We start from the raw sequence: 17,503 nt of genomic DNA, 5'->3' as shown, positions 1-17,503 counted from the left end.
TGACCATGGACACCTCCCAGCTGGGGTGGGGGGCATTCCCTGGGATGGACAGTTAAAGGCACGTGGACTTTCCAGGAGACCAACCTACATATCAACGTTTTAGAGATGAGGGTGGTGATTCCAGTGTTGCAAGCACTCCACCCCCTTCTTCCTCTAGGGATAACTGCGTTTCAGACTGACAACATGTCAGTTGTGTTGTACATCAACAATCAAGGTGGAACCAGGTCTTACCCATGTGTCAAGAAGCAATGAAAGTGTGGCAATGGGCTGTCTCCACCAGCTGCTTTCTAATTGCAATGCACATTCCAGGGGAGCACAACATACTGGTGGACAGGCTCAGCAGAGTTTTATTGATGCCCCATGAGTGGTCTCTGACTCAGTCAGTGGCAAACAGGATTCCCCTCAAATGGGGTCAACCTTGCTGCATCCGCTTTGCTTCTCCCCTCAGCAACAAATGCAGTAGGTACTTTGCATCGATCCCTCCACAGGGACAATCACCAAGAGATGCTCTAGTTTATGCTTGGCCCCCTAGTCTACTTTATGCATTCCCACCTGTTCTGCTGATCCTCAAATTTCTTCAGAAAGCAAGCAGGTTGAAGAGCAAAGTGATCCTCATTGCTCCTTTCTGGCCTCAACAAGTCTGGTTCACCTTCCTGTGGTCTCATCTGATTTTCTTGCCATGGACGCTGAAACCTTTTCCAGATCTCCTGTCTCATTCCTCAGGGCAACTCCACCCAGATCTCCACAATTTGAAATTAACCGTATGGTTTCTCAAATTCCGATGATGGCTAGACATTCCGGGCTTTCTTCCCCATTTCAGAAGATTTCTTCCCATAAGACCTCTACCATGAAAATTTATAAAAGTAAGTGGGAAAGGTTTTCCATATGGGCCCAACAGCACCACACTGATCCACTCACAGCACCAATTCAGGCAGTGTTGGACTTATTAGCTGGTCTGTTTCATTCTGGGGCTAGTTTTTCTGCTAACAAAGTTCAGCTGGCAGCCTTCTTTAATTTCCATACTGGAGAAAATTTTGGATCCTTGGCATCTTCTAGACTATGCATAGCCTTTCTTAGAGGTGTGTTTCTACTTCACCACATATCAAAGACCTTACCCCTCCATGGGAGCTTACTGTGGTTCTCCAAGCATTGGAACCGGCTACAAAGGTATATTTAAAATTTTTGTCCTGGAAACAATATTTTTAGTGGCCATTACCTCTGCCAAAAGAGTATCTGAACTTCAAGCTTTATATTCCAAATCCCACTGCCTTATTTTTGATAAAGACAGGGTTACCCTATTTACTAATCCCTCTTTCTTACCCAATGTTGCTATCAAAAACTCTATTAATCAATCCATTAACCTTCCTGTGTTCTTCCCAAATTTTCAGAATAAAGGAGAATATATGTTGCACCTCTTAGATGTTCATAGACAATTGTGCTTCTACCTAGATAGAACCAAAATTTTCAGGAAATCTGACCAACTGTTTGTGGCTTTCTCAGGCTCCAAAAAGGGGAAAGCGGTTGCCAAAGCTACCTTAGCTAGATGGTTGTGAGATTGTATCTCTTTTATATACTCTGCTAAGGATGTTCCCTTACCTAGGCAAGTCAGAGCTTGTTCCACAAGGTCCATAGCCATGTGTCAGGTTATTGGTCTAGGGTCTGTTTGGAAGACATTTGTGCAGCTGCTTTGTGGACAGATTCTCACATCTTTATCTCGCATTACAAACTTGATGATATTTCTAGGAATAGGGCTGCTTTTGGCTCTACAGTTCTCTGGAATATCCTTCCACGAAGGCCACGCAGATCTATGTAGTTGGGGACTCTGTCCCACAGGTCTGATGAAGACTGACAGACAACATCAGATAAAGAAGTTATGTACTCACCATAACGTTCCATCTGTGTTGTCTGCTTCAGTCTTCATCGACCTTCCCTCCCTCCTTCCCCCTTCCTTGTATCTGAAGGACCTGATAGGTAGTGTTAGGAACCATTGTTCCTGTTTGAGCTCCTGAGCATCCTTTTTAGGTTTTCTGTTTTAAAATATGTGCTCTCTCTTTCCAAGATAATTGGCATCAAACTCAATCTGAGGTATTTGGGGGGAGCGAGGGATTTTGGGTGGGGGTATGAGGAGCTCTAGTTCGGAAGCTTTAGCTTGCTAATGGCCAAGTCGGTTCCAAAGGCGGAACTGTAACCCACAGGTTTGATGAAAACTGAAGCAGACAACACAGACGAAACATTATGGTAAGTACATAACTTCTTTATCTGACTGCGGTGGTGGTGCTGCGGTAGCGTTGTCGCCTCACAGTAAGACGTCGTCCTGTTTGATTCTCAGCTAACGCGTCTTCTGTGTGGAGACATGCGTGAATGGGCATACCTTTGTTGAAGGTTGTGCATCAGAGCTGGCAGCTCGGCATGTAAAAATCTACTGCCAGTCATTAGCGGACCGGAGTTCCGCTGTGGCAATCCCTAACTGGGAAAAGCTGAAAGAAACAACATAACTTATTTATCTGATGATGACTGTTCAGTCTTCATCAACGTTATGGTGAGTACATAACTTATTATTTTTTTTTTAACCACTTCATCCTTAATTTCACCAAGAAAGTTTTCTGGATATCCCTTTTTAAGAAACATCTCCACTAATTCACATTCAACATAAAAGATATCGGTGCAGGAGACCAACTGCCTTTTTCTGAAGTCTAGGTTGCCAACTGGAAAAGTGTAAGTAAGTACTGGAGAAAGTGGATTTCCTAAAAATATTAGAGGAAAAACAATTCTTTTTCAAACCCTTACTAAGTTCAACATCCAGATAAGAAATCCTAGAGTAATTAAAGTTGTAAAAAAATTTTAATAAATCCACCATGTTGTTGATATAAGTAAGGTATCTTTCCATCTTATCACGGGTGTCTACCCACAGGATGGAAATAGCATCCAGATATCACATATAGTGTCCAACACCCCACAAAACTGCTCTTAAATATATATTCAGCCTCCCACTGGGCCATCATATAATTTGAAATCTGGGGGCACAGGCTGCCCCCATAACCACCCCAGTGCTTTGTAAAGCTGACCTTCAAAGCAGATAAAATTATTTAATACCACTTCCATCAAAGTAGTAATGGCATTAACTTTAACAGAACTTTAGGCTGTAGATTCAAATAGCTGCTGTCAATGCTAATTTAACCCTATTCCATGTGAAGTGACATAGACAAGGTTATGCACATTTATAGTGACAAAAATTATATCACTCTTAAATGAAATGTGTTTAAACATAGTCAAGAAATGCCAGGAATCCCTACATATATACTTAATATGTTCCAAGCCTTTTTTTTACATTATGATCAATCCACTGCACAATAAAATACATTTTTGATCTGGACCCATCAACTAAAAGGAGGCTTGACAAGGATTTTATGTGTCATTGGGATTCCAGAATACTAGCTAAAACAGGTCTTTCATTGTGCATATAATCATAATCATTCTTATTAATCTGACCTCATAATAGCATGTCCTCAATCACAGTTAGCAAACACCAACCCTAAATTTAATTTACATGTATATAATTTTAAGTCACTTAAAACTTCCACTATCTTGGCTCGCCAAGCAGTAACAAATGCAGACCTTTTGAAAAATAATAGCATGCTCAACATTGATGACTTTCTGGGAAAAGTTATATATTTTGAAGTAAAAATGTCATTGTAAATAACATTTACCATATCAGTGGCATCATGATTGATAGAAGAAAACTCATTGTTCATTTCTTGTGATATCCATTCCTGTTTTTGGGCTGAGCACCCTCCTTCAAATATGGGTTAACACTGCTGCCTCCAAGAAGGTAAATGCTGATTCTTGTGGATTCATTCGGATCTCCTCACATCTGCTGTTTCTAAAGGAGCTGTACTGTGCCTGCAGCTCTGTCACGAACTTGAATCTGTTTGAGCAGAAGAATAATCCTGATTGGCTTATGCACTTAAGTTACCATGGTGACCCGATGGCTTGGGATATGTTTTCCTGTTAGTGCAACCATCCATATCCCTTCTCAATTTAGTTGATTTATGGTGTAAATTTTTTACACACACATTCTCAGTAGATGAAAAAATATTGTCAGAATTGATAGTGTAGTGGTTGCGGTTTAAATCACCCAATGTAGAATTGTTTAGTTTGTCTAGCTGACACAAAAGCTGATCCAAGTGTACATTGTTATGTTTAATCATAATTTTCATCATCGCACATCCTGTACAGTGAAGTAACTCATACAAGTCTCTCAGGATTGTTGGCTACACCATTAGGATATTGCCATATACGTAAACCCTTAGGAACCAGTTGGTCAGTATTTTTTTTTAACAAATAACTGTTTTATAACTGAAGTTTTTTGTATTGTAGTAGCAATTTCTCAAAATTCTGTATTTGTTTAGTGAGTGAAACATACTGGTTGCTAACATTTGCCTCTTGTGGCGGCTTAAAGTCAGAATTGATATGATTAGTTTTCCAGTCATGACCATTGGACTGAATCTGTCAAATCGCAAAACTACCCTGTGTATTCTACACTTTTGGTTGTGTGAGAGGCAGACCCAAACTCTCCAAAGTAGACGTTAAACCTTCATTAACTGACTGCCGATTTGTGAATAATTAGATAATTACTGGCTGTCCTGTAGTAGAAGCAAGCTTAAATTCCCCAGTGGCTGCAGGACATCCCATGGTCTTGTCTGAAATCTCAGTAGAATCACTGCTAATGGGTAAAAACATAAAAAACAAAACCAACCCGATGAACCAGAAAACAAACCAAAAACTGAAACACTGTCACAGTGAAAACCAACCGAATTGATGCTTCAAAGTTTATTGGTTAAGCGCTTTCATTTATTAAGAACTTCTTCAGAACAGCTAACATAATTAACTTAGTTCTAGATATGACTTACATAAAGCTATTAGAGAAGCCAAGAGGAAATATAGATTTAATCTGGAGGGTTACCATACTACTGCTGATACTCGGCTATGTGGCAGAGATTGCAAAACATCCCAGGCTATAGAGATAAGAAGTGAAGGGATGAGTACTGACAGCCATTTTTCACTGGATGATTTTATTGAATTCTATGCCTGCTTTGAGGCACATTATATTGGGTTAATGGACAGGGAGAGGGCATGTGAGGGTTCATTCCCACTGTTTATAATATCCGCAGATGTGGAAAACTCTTTGAGGAGGATAAATCACCAGAAGGCAGCAGGTCTAGATAACATTGCCGGACGGGTACTTAAAACTTGCTCTTTAATGCTTGCTGATGTTTTGGCTGACATATTTAACCTTTATCTTACACAAGCTACAATCTGAACCTGTTATAAAACAACTACTGTTATTCCACTGCTGAAAAAGTGCAAGGTTCTTTGTCTGAATGACTATCGGCCTGTTACAGTGTCTCCAATAATGATGAAATGCTTTGAGAGAATTATTATGAGCCACATTCAGACATTTATACCCGATACAATGGACCCCTTACAGTTTGTATATAGATCAAACAGGTTGACAGAGGATGCAGAGTCAGTACAACATTGCATCCTTACACACTTGGAGAATAAGGACTGTTATGCTCTACTGATGTTTATTGATTATAGTTTGGCCTTTAATATTTTGATACCAGTTAAGGTTATTGATAAGCTACCCACCTTAGCTATGCCATCTTTTCTCTGCAATTAGGTTCTGGATTTCTTAACGGGCAGACCTCAGTCAGTTAGGCTAGGGAATGACATTTCTAAAACACTAATTATAAACAGAGAAATTCTACAAGGCTGTGTTTTGAGTCCCATGCTGTATACACTCTTTATTTATGACTGTGTTGCCTCCCAGCTTAATACCAGCATTATTAAATTTGCGGATGACACCACCGTCCTTGGACTGATTCTCAAGACAATGAATCAGCATACAGTTGGGAAGTGGCTGGTATTGTGAAGTGGTGTCAGGATAGTAACCTCTCTCTTAACATCAGTAAAATGAAGGAGATGATTATTGACAAATGCAGGAAGAGAGGACAACGTCCACCACTTCACATTGGTGAGGCTGTGGTGGAGAGAGTGAACACATTTAAATTTCTTGGTATTAATATCTCTGAGGACCTCATCCGGGCTAACAGTATTACAGACCTCGTAGGGGAAGGCATGACAGCTTCTGTATTTTCTGAGAGGGTTGAGGAAGTATGGCATGCCAAGCATTATTCTCAGCAACTTCTACAGATGTACAGTTGAGAGCATCCTCTCCCACTCTATCACAGTGTGGTTTGGGAATAGTACAGCACAAGAACCATAAGGCTTTACAGCGGGTGATTAAATTAGTGCAAAATATCATTGGAACAGCACTTCCTGTGCTAGAGGACATCTATAACAAAAGTGTTCTTAGGAGGGTTTATAATATTGTTTATGTTGTTACTATCAGGGAGATGCTATAGGAGTAAAACAGCTAGAACAACAAGGCTGAAAGATGGATCTGATGTTGTTAATCTTCTTTCCATTCATCACTGATGGGTTTGGTTCCAAGCCCTCGGAACCAAGTCGTCCTAATACCAAGTTCGTGCCAGCCAAAAACTCTCGAGCTAAGCTTCTACCCATAGTGCCCTTCTCCATGTTACCGCAGATCTCGTTTGCCACGCAGCCGTAAAGCTGTGTTTCAGCCGAGCTATCAGTTAAGTGGAAACGTTTTGATATTTTTTGGAAAAATTTGTCTATTAGCTTGTCGTTTGTGACTTATATCCATTAATCTTTATATTTACAATTAGATATACACATTTTTTTTACTTCTACTTCTACCCGTTTGGTAATCTTTTAAGTACCATTGGTGGTATGGCTTTCTCTCTTTTCCCTTGTGGTATTCCTTGAATACCATCGCTGGTATTTTTTCTCTCCTTCCCCTTTTTCTGTCTAGTTGCTGTTTTTGACTCTCTGGATAGATACTGTGTGTATTTAGATAGGTTTAGACATAGAGAGAGTAGAATTTACATTTTTCTCTGAAAATTTTGATTGTTGTGTTTAACTTTTTCATGATGTCTGATAAGAAGGGTACATCCGGTTTCAAGCATTGTACTTCATGTAATGGTAAACTTCTGAATAGTGACTCTCACGATGATTGTGTCTATTGCTTGGGGGTGCTCCATCTTTCAGTGCAACTTCCCTGTGTGATTTGTCAAAGTTTCAGCCAGCGCACTCTGAAACAGTGCAAGAATAAGTTAATATTAAAGGGGCTACTTAAGTTGCCCTTTTCAGAGGCACTTTCTGCAATGGAGGTCTTAACCCCTCCTAGGAATGATAAGAAAAGGTCCCATTCAGTTCCCTCTTCACCTTCGGGTGACCAGGTTAAGTCTGTGAAACCTAAAGTGCAAAAACTTTCTTTGGAGCATAAATCTGCCTCGTCGGCACTGACCTCGTCTGCACCAGGTACTACAAATGTTACTATATTGGCGCCATCTTCGGCTCTGATACTGTCTCCGGCACCAACTATAGACCTTGCCTACTACGACTTCGGCACCAGGTGCCGCTTCGGCACACTGCACGCCTTCGATGCCTATCTCTTCAATGACAATAGAACCTCCCATATCAGCTCCGAGTGCTCCTTCAGCACCGAGCTGTTTTATGGTTCTGACAAGAATGGATTTGACCCCACTGCTTCCTGTCTCCAAACTTGAGACATCGGTGCTGGTAGATTCCACACCACAGACCCGATACTCTCCATCCATAGATCCAGCCAGGTGTACAGCCCGTTTCTAGATTGACCTGACTCCCCATCGGGAGTATCCACTAGATCCAGTAGGAGCATTTCAGAACTGGATGTGGTGTGTACAAAATACCAAGTAAGTCCAACAAGAAACAGAAAAAATACTGCTGATGCACAGAGTTGGAATCAACCTTTGTTGCAGCACGTAGAAAGACAAGTTTACCTAGGTTTCGTCCTGTTAGCAAAAGGACTACTTCAGAACTGTTTCTTGAACAACTACACACCCCTTTTATATCAATTACATCCCCACCCATTTGTAATTAATTGCCTTACTTAAAAAAACAGTACACACTACATTATTCACACCAAAAAGTTTTTCACAAAACTATATTGCAATCAATTCAACTGAATATTAAAATAACAAGTACTATAAAAGTTAATGATAAAAATATTTAAAACCATATTTATACATACAATCATATATAAATTGCATTTATTTCTATCCCAATATAGTTTTCAGTTTTAAAATTGGAACTATACTAATGTTCTCATTTATACCAGAAAAGGCGGTGGCATCCAAACGTAATTGCCATTGTAACTCGGCAGTATCCAAATGGACATCTAACATTCTGTCCTGTACATCTTTTACAATTTGTTGAATGACACAAAATTTAAATTCATGCCCTGAATAGTGCACAACATGCCTAGCCAAAGCATTGATAAATTTGGCATTTTGGATGTCCAATATATGTTCTTTAACTCTTTCCCTAAGCTGCCTACAAGTCTTCCCTATATAAAATGCCATGCATTGTTGGAATTTTGCCAAATAAACCACATTTTGAGAATAGCAATTATAATGACCACAAATGGATATATTATGTCCATTTAAATTTAAATTACTACTGGTGACCATAATGTACTTAGAAATATTGCACCTACCACATTTAAAATTCCCCACGGGCCTATTGTCACAATTAACCTTGGAGTTTTCCATTTCCAAAATGTTTTTAATGGATCTTTCCTTTCTAAAAACTCATTGTGGGGGTTTTACCCATCTTTTCTCAACATTCTTATCAACCTGCAACATCCCCAATTTTTGGTAACCACTTGGGTAACCCAATCTGCGTCCAAACTGAATGTAGTAAGAAAAATCAGCCTATCTTGAAAATGTTTGTGCTGTTGTCTTCTATTTTTTAATACTACATCCTCACCCCCATCTCTTGGAATCCCATTGAGAATGGCCCTATATAGGCCGTCACTTCTTTTCTTTATAACTTCTTCTTTAATAGCCGCACACATCTCTAGGGGGTACCCTCTTTTGATAAACATTCCCATAATATATTCCAACTCCCGTAGAAAATCCTGGTGGTCACTAACCATTCTGGCCACCCTCACCGTCTGTCCCTTAACTATAGATCTCTTTTGATGGTGAGGTTGCCAACTTCTATAATCTAAGTACGAGTTAGAAAAAGTTGACTTTCTATATATACCAGTGATCAGTTCCATTTTATTTTTATTAATTTTTAAAATGACATCCAAATAAGAGATTTTTATCCCCACTAAACTCGTGTGTAAAGGCTAAAAAAATAGCTGTTTGATTAATATACTCCAAAAACTTGTTTAACTTTTCCTCACCACTTTCCCAGACAATAAATATATCGTCCAGGAAACGCGTGTAGTGTTTGACATATGAACCAAATATACATGGAAAGGCAAACTCCTGTTCCCAAAATGACATTACATAGTTAGCATATATGGAGGCACAAGCTGCCCCCATAGCTACCCCTGCTATCTGCTTATAGAACTGTCCCTCAAAAAACAGGAACTTGTGGAATAACACTGCCTCCATTAATACAATGAAAACATTTACCTGGTCCTGGTCATATAGATGGGTCTTTATTAATTGATGTTCCAACCAATTTAAACCTTCCCAGTGTGGTATTGTGGAAAATAAATTACACACATCCACCGTGACCAATATAGTGGCTGCAGTTATTTCAATCCTATTTAATTTTTTTTAAAAATGCCAGGAATCATTAGTGATGTAAGGAAAGGCTGCCAAATCCTTCTGTAAATGATAATCCAAAAATTTACTCATAAAGCAGGTTTTACTACGCTTGCCATCTACTATTGGCCTAAATTTCATGTTACTTAACCCCTTATGTATTTTTGGAATGCCAAAAATATTACTTATCATGGGGTTATCGTTTTTCAAATAACTGTGAATGGATTAATTTATCTGGCCCTAAGTTAGCATTTTGTCAAGCATCCTATATTAATTTTGTTCAAACTGTCCTCAGTGTAAGTATCTTCCAGTAACATTAAGGTCATACTATCTGTGTAATCATTCCTGTACATTAACAGTGTGGTATTAATGGACAGGAATGATTACACAGATATTTCAGGGCCATATAAATGAATCCATTCAGTTGGAATATATTATGGGAATGTTTAGCAAAAGAGTGTACCCCCTAGAGATGTGCGTGACCTTTAAAGAGGAAGTTATAAAGAAGAGAAATGACGGCCTATATAGGGCCATTTTCAATGGGACTCCAAGAGATGGGAGTGAGGATGTGTTATTAAAAAACAGAAGACAACAGCACAACAATTTTCAAGTTAGGCTGATTTTTGTTATTACATTCAATTTGGACGTAGATTGGGTTAGCAAAAATTGGGGAGTGTTGCAGGTTGATAATGTTGAGAAAAAGATGGGTAAACCCCCACAATGTGTTTTTAGAAAGGATAGATCCATTAAAAACATTTTGGAAATGGAAAATTCCAAGGTTAATTGTGACAATAGGCCCGTGGGGAATTTTAAATGTGGTAGGTGCGATATTTGTAAGTACATTATGGTCACCAGTAGTAATTTAATTTTAAATAGACATAATATATCCATTTATGGTCGTTATAATTGCTATTCCCAAAATGTGGTTTATTTGGCTAAATGCCAACAATGTATGACATTTTATATCGGGAAGACTTGTAGGCGGCTTAGGGAAAGAGTTAAAGAACATATAATGGACATCCAAAATGCCATAGTTATCAACGCTTTGGCTAGGCATGTTGTGCACAATTCAGGGCATGAATTTAAATTTTGTGTCATTCAACAAATTGTAATATGTACAGGGCAGGGTGTTAGGTGTCCACTTGGATATTGACGAGTTACAATGGTAATTATGTTTGGATGCCACAGTCTTTCCCGGTATAAATGAGAACATTAGTATAGTTCCAATTTTAAAACTGAAAAATATATTGGGATAGAAATAAATGGAATTTATATATAATTGTATGTATGAATATGTTTTTAAATATTTTTATCATTAAGTTTTATAGTATTTGTTATTTTAACATTCAGTTGAATTGATTGCAATATGGTTTTGTGAAAAACTTTTTGGTGTGAATAATGTAGTGTACTGTTTTTTTTAAGTAAGGCAATTAATTACAAATGGGTGGGGATGTAAGTGATATAAAAGGGGTGTGTAGTTCAAGAAACAGTTCTAAAGAAGTCCTTTTGCTAACGGGACGAAACCTAGGTAAACGTGTCTTTCTACATGCTGCAATGAAGGTTGGTTCGAACTCTGTGCATCAGCAGTATTTTTTCTGTTTCTTGTTGGATGTGGTGTGTCTTGTGGATCAGCTGTTGGCAGCCAGGGAGATACCCATACCTTCCAGGAACCATCCTCCTGCAGGACTTGGGTGGACTTCTCCACAGACTCCATCCTATTCTCCTCCTTTGACCATCCTCCTGCTCCGAAGTCCTTTTCGGAACCCCCTATCTTGGCTCTGGGACCATCCCTTTGGTCCTTGGTTCCTGCTCTGCTTAACCAGTCCTTCCTCAACCCCATGATTGAGTTGCAGGCTCTGTGGTTCGGGGCATAGTTCCAAGTGTTTCTTTGGTTCCATCCTCTGTGCAGGGAGCTTTGTCTCCACTGATCCTCCTTGAGGCTCCATCCTCGGGAGCGGGTTTGGCGGAGCGGGGTGTGACCCCGGTTCCAAGGTTGTTCTTCTCGGTTCCGGTCTCCCATCCCTCTTTGGGTGGACCAGCTTTCCGTGCGATGGAGAGGGCTCTTGCTTCTAGAAACATTCTGCCAACGTTGGACCCCCAGAAGTCTCCCCCTGAGCTACAGCTGCCACAGGCCACCTCCTTGGGACTCCAGGCAGGGAAGCCACAGGAACCCCCTATACAGGGTACCCACTCTTCCGAGTCCTTCTCAGAAGCCCCAACTGAGGAGCCCCCATGGAAGAGATTGTGCAAGGGGAAGCACGTAGACTCCCCTGAGGAGTCTCTAACAAAAGACACGGATTTCGATGAGGGTGAAGGGTCCCCACGGTTACCCCCTGATGATGTTTCCTTCGGAGACATCCTTGAAATGCTGAAACATAGGGGTGACTGGAAGCCCACTAATCCTTGTTCTTCTGGTCCTAGGATCCATGGCAGCCTCCATTCCAATAGTGCCTCTTGCGAAACTGCACATGCGAATTCTACAATGGCTTCTTCTCTCTCAGTGGTTCCCGAACCATCACCCTCTATGTTTTCAGATTCAGATAACCAACCAAGACCTTCTTTGGTGGATGAGGCCAGACATAGAACTTTGGAGCCGTCCATTCCAATCCCCTCTGCCCTAGGCCATTATGACTATGGATGCTTCCCTGATAGGGTGTGTGTGTGTGTGTGGGGGGGGCATTTCCAGGGAAAGACAGTCTAAGGTGCATGGTCCACGTTGGAAGCCAATCTGCATATCAGTGTTCTAGAACTGAGAGCAGTGCTGTTAGCGTTGCAAGCATTCCAACCGGTTCTTCTTTCTGGAATGATTGCATTTCAGTCAGGCAATATGTCAGTAGTCTGGTATATCAACAAGCAAGGAGGAACCAAGTCCTACCCCCTGTGTCAAGAGGCCATGAGAATTTTTCAGTGGATAGTAGCTTCCATCCGTTTCTGATAGCAACACATATCTTGGGGAATTCCAGTGTGATTGCAGATAAATTGAGCAGGTGTATTCTCTTGCCCCACGAGTGGTCTCTCAGTCCCGAAGTAGCGGCAGAAATGTTCAGCTGTTGGGGCCAGCCTTGCTGCGACCTCTTCGCCTCCCCATCAAACAACAAATGCAGCAGCCATTTTGCCCTATTTCCCCCAAAGGGAGAGTCCCCGAGGGACACTCTGATTCACGATTGGCCCATGGGATTTCTTTATGCCTATCCCCCCATTCCTCTGATTCCACAATTGATAAAGAAAGCTATTCGAATGAAATGCAAAGTGATCCTCATAGCCCCCTTTTGGCCTCGACAGGTTTGGTTCCCCTTCCTTCGTCCTCATCTGTTATATCCACCATGGATTCTGGACCCTCTTCCAGACCTGATTTCTCACCCCTAAGGGTTGAGTCACCCGAATCTGTCCAGTCTCAAGCTGACAGCTTGGTTTCTCCACTTCCGTTAGTTACCAGGCAGGATGATCTCACCTCACCTGTTCTTGACATTATTCTGGCCTCTCATAAAACATCCACCAGAAGACTATATTGGGACAAATGGAAAAGGTTTTCTATTTGGTCAAAGGAAAAGATGCTAGATCCGTACTCGGCTCCAGTCACAGCAGTCTTACAATAGCTGTCTAGGTTTTTTGAGGAGGGAGCCGCAGCCTCTAGCATACCGAGTACATCTGGCGGCGATTTCAAATTGCCATAATGGGCTGGATGGTACTCCTCTCATATTGCTATGTTTATGTAAAACTTTTCTGAAAGGAGTTTCTCACATTAGACCTCCAATCAGACAACCTATAGAGCCATGGAACCTCACATTAGTTCTCCAGTCTTTAACTCAACCCCCCTTTGAACCTGCGGCAAAATGTGACCTCAAATTCTTGTCATGGAACTCTCTCTTCTTGGTAGCCATCACGTCAGCCAAACAAATTTTGGAGTTGCAGGCACTGTGCACCAAAAGACCCTCTCTAATCTTCCACAAGGACAGAGCATTACTCCAGACGAACCCATCTTTTCTCCCCAAAGTTGTCTCTGACTTTTCCATCAATCAGTCTATTGACCTACCAGTATTTTTACCAAACTTCTCTAATAAAGGAGAATACTGCCTACATTCCTTGGATGTACACAGGCAATTGAGATTTTATTTAGACAAGACTAAAACCATACGTAAGACTGATCAACTTTTCATTTCCTTTTCTGGGCCTAGAATGGGAAATTCTGTCTCCAAGGTCATTTTATCAGAATGATTAAGGGACTGCATACGTTTCACTTATTCATTTGCAAAAGAACCTATGCCACAGAATATTAAAGCCCATTCCACTAGATCGATGGCAACTTTTGTTGCCTTTCCATTCCAGGGCTTCTATGGATGACATTTACGCACCAGCCACTTGGGCTAAACCCCACACTTTTATCAATCATTACAAATTGGATGTGGTCTCCAGAGAGAGAGCTGCCTTCAGCTCAATGGTTCTCAGGAATATTCTTCCATAAGGGCCACCCAAGGATCTCAAGTTAGCTTGGGATTCTGTCCCATCAGTGATGAATGGAAAGAAGATTAACAACATCAGATAAAGAAGTTATGTCTTACCATAATGTTCCATCTGTGTTGTTGATCTTCTTTCATTCATCATCTGCCACCCTCCTCCTCACGCCAAAGGCTCCTGGGGGATACTTTGGGTCCAAGTGGTGTCTTAGGACATTTGCGCAGAAAAGGCCTCTGCTTTACTTGTATAACATGGGCAAACTTGATCTGAGGTAACAGGGAGAAGGGCATTGTGGGTCGAAGCTTAGCTCGAGAGTTTTTGGCTGGCGCGAGCTTGGTATTAGGCCGACTCGATTCCGAGGGCTCGGTACCGAGCCCATCAGTGATGAATGAAAGAAGATCAACAATACAGTTGGAACATTATGGTAAGACATAACTTCTTTTTTTCTCCTTTATGCCATTAGGCATAGAAATAAAACTTATCCATTGCTCCTCTCCCCATCATTGTAGGTTGGTTTGTGTTGGAGGGATGTATAGAATTATTTATTTGTATTGCACTTTGTTTTTCTTATTCTTACTTTCTTATATCTTTAACTTTTAATCTGTTGTTTTTATGTATGTTGCTGGAGGATTTGCAGAATAAGAATTGTATTGTACTGTGTGACAGACATCGTCTCTAGTACAAATAATAAAATTGAATTGAATTGAAACACTCTCTAGCTCACCATTAAAATAATTCTGTGTACTAAACAGAACTACTATACAAAATATGCAGTTTACTTCAGGAAACTTTTTATACAAATATTAATAAAGAACCAAAACTGTTTACTTACAGTCACTTCTTCAGTATATTTGGTATCCTTCTGAACAGTAACAACATAAAGTGAGTTTTATGCATTACATTTCTCCTGTCAGTCTAACATGGCAACACATTTCCATTCCAGTCTTTTTCATTCAATTTGTGTTTGCAGAATCATAGTCCGCATGTGTGAACTACATCTAGTGGGATGGATGCTTTACAGTTCTCCCACTTGTTCACTAATTTCACTTTGTTGTTAGTTTTCTTTCTGATCATCCTGCTCACCCAATACCACTCTGTAGTTTTAGTCCAGGGTATTCATTCTTCTGTCAACCTCATGTTTTTTTTTTTTTTTTCCTGATGTTTAGATCTTGTAGGGACACTAAATTATGATGTATAGTGGTTAATAAATTTCTAAAAATCTATTTTGTGCTACCAGTGAAGCATTTTCTTATATTTAGGGGATTTTGATATCTAACTTGCTGTTAACTTTTCTTTGTTTCTTTTTATATAGATAGGCATTTTTTTATTATAAGGCATTTCTTGCATGTATCAATAAAGTTGGATTGGATAGTAAAAAAAATCATGGATGCCCACAAGGCATTTAGGCAAGCATATGGCTTATGTTTTCTCCAGGCTTTATGTTTTCAGCAGCCTTACTGCAGCACTAGGCCTTCCAGCAAATGTAGTTAGTCCAGTTAACAGTGATGTAATATATGAGAAGTAGCTCAAGCACAGTAATTACACAATTATTTTCCAGGTCAGAACTATTGTGAAATGTATCTTAAGTAATTATTTTCCATTATGGATATAATCACTAAAAGTTTTTCATCTGTTCTTTGAGTTTTAGCTAAAAATGGAGCCAGACTTATGATCCCCATATTTTTAATATCTATTTATTGCCTAATTATATTGATATAATATTCTTTGTATTACTGTACTGTGTTTCATTACTGATGTCTAGTAACTCAACATTTGTTTTGGTTTTCATTTTGCAGCTGTTACCGAGATGACCAGTTTGTCAGAGTTACTGTCATTGACTTCCTCTGTCGCTTGGATGGATCTGATGTTTTACATAAGAAGTTTATAGAAGATCTTGTTGTCCAGCTCCTTGAAAAAGTAATGACACAGTCGATGTTTTCCCCTAATTCATCCTTTAATTTTGTAGCTCTTCAGAGATGACTGGTATGATTAAAATAATATTTAAGTATTGATATGATACAGGGACAGCAGCGTTTTGCAGTGGAAGTGTGTTGGGCCCATTATTCACAGGTCAAAGGATCAAAACCATCCTCCCCTGTACAAAGGGGAGGAAGCCTTTAGGGTCAGTGGGGTTGGCATTGTTGTTAAGGTATTACCTCACAGACACAAGGTACAGGGTTCGATTATCACCATTGAGAGAAATTAGGCTAGGCTTAAAATGGCTTGCAAGGACAGCTAGCCTAGTACTTACCAATGAACCTACACTGTTGACTGTTGTCACTTTTACACATTGGCTATCACATCATTTACCATAATCAAATAAGCATGCCAGTATTTTAGCAGTGAAATAACCAGTTTCATCACATTATTGACAACTAATGAGATGCTTGAATTTTAAAGTATATTTCATAAAGCTGAGAGAGAGTACTGTTTATAGAACATATTAGCTAAAAGATAGATTAATGTTTTGCTGGTTTGGTATTGAATGTGGCTTGGTAAGTGATTTTGCTGAACTGGTTTATGTACTCTTATTTTGATGCTTCAGTACATTCATTTGGAATCTAGATCCATGTTTTTGTTGTATTTCGAATTGTAAAAAAAAACAGATGGGGCTCACCACGGCTAATAGAAACTCTTTTATTCCTGCAGTGCAAGTAAGCGCTTTCGCGTTCTCTCAACGCTTCATCAGACTTCAAAACAGTTGCATTTCAAAAAAAATTCTTAAAAATGGACACCAGTACAAAGCACCCAATCAGCATCATCATAGCATCATCACATGTTTAAATCACTTAAAAAATAAAGGCATACATCATAAAATATATCTCTATCATAATAAACATAATGTGCCGTCCTAAAACATAAAAACAAACATAACATTTCAACATATATATATATACATATAAACTATATCAATAAAAATAGCAGAATCAAGGAAATTCAAAAAATCAATGTTTATAAGGACGTGCTGCTAGAAAAAGTTTTAAACTAACCTGCTCATTGAGCCCTCGTCCTCTATATGCCTGTAATCTGATGATACATCTATTCTCACATTCTTCCGTTTGATTTTTTATATTCCCTAATCTTTTCGTTCTTTTCATTAACTGTAGTACATTAAACCTAAAAGAGTGTGATGTCCCTACACTTAATATGTGTCTAGCTAAGGCATTGTGATCATCCTCCTTGTTGATGGCATATACATGTTCCCTCACGCGTTCCCTGAGACTTCTGTTCATCTTACCTACATAAAAACATGAACATGCCTGGCAAACAGCCAGATAGACTAAATCTCTTGACTTACAATCAGCATAGAAGTCAAAATTAAAAGAATTTCCCGTATCTGGGTGTATAAAGACATT

At 39.7% G+C, this 17,503-nt stretch overlaps 1 protein-coding gene across 1 annotated transcript in view; it reads left to right on the top strand.

The window, feature by feature from the left end:
• TARBP1 (TAR (HIV-1) RNA binding protein 1) overlaps positions 1-17,503 on the top strand; it is a 2,802,917-nt gene that overhangs the window by 1,699,249 nt on the left and 1,086,165 nt on the right. Inside the window, exon 20 of the mRNA XM_044087106.1 lies at positions 15,944-16,064. Within this exon, the coding sequence (XP_043943041.1) occupies positions 15,944-16,064 (121 nt within the window). The remainder of the gene's footprint in view (positions 1-15,943; positions 16,065-17,503) is intronic.

The sequence above is a fragment of the Protopterus annectens genome, chromosome 1.part1 (genome assembly GCF_019279795.1).
Source record: "Protopterus annectens isolate FY-2018-M chromosome 1.part1, PAN1.0, whole genome shotgun sequence".
Lineage (NCBI taxonomy): Eukaryota > Metazoa > Chordata > Ceratodontiformes > Protopteridae > Protopterus > Protopterus annectens.
The sequence above is the reverse complement of the archived record's forward strand: the minus strand, read 5'-3'. Positions and strand labels throughout refer to the sequence as shown.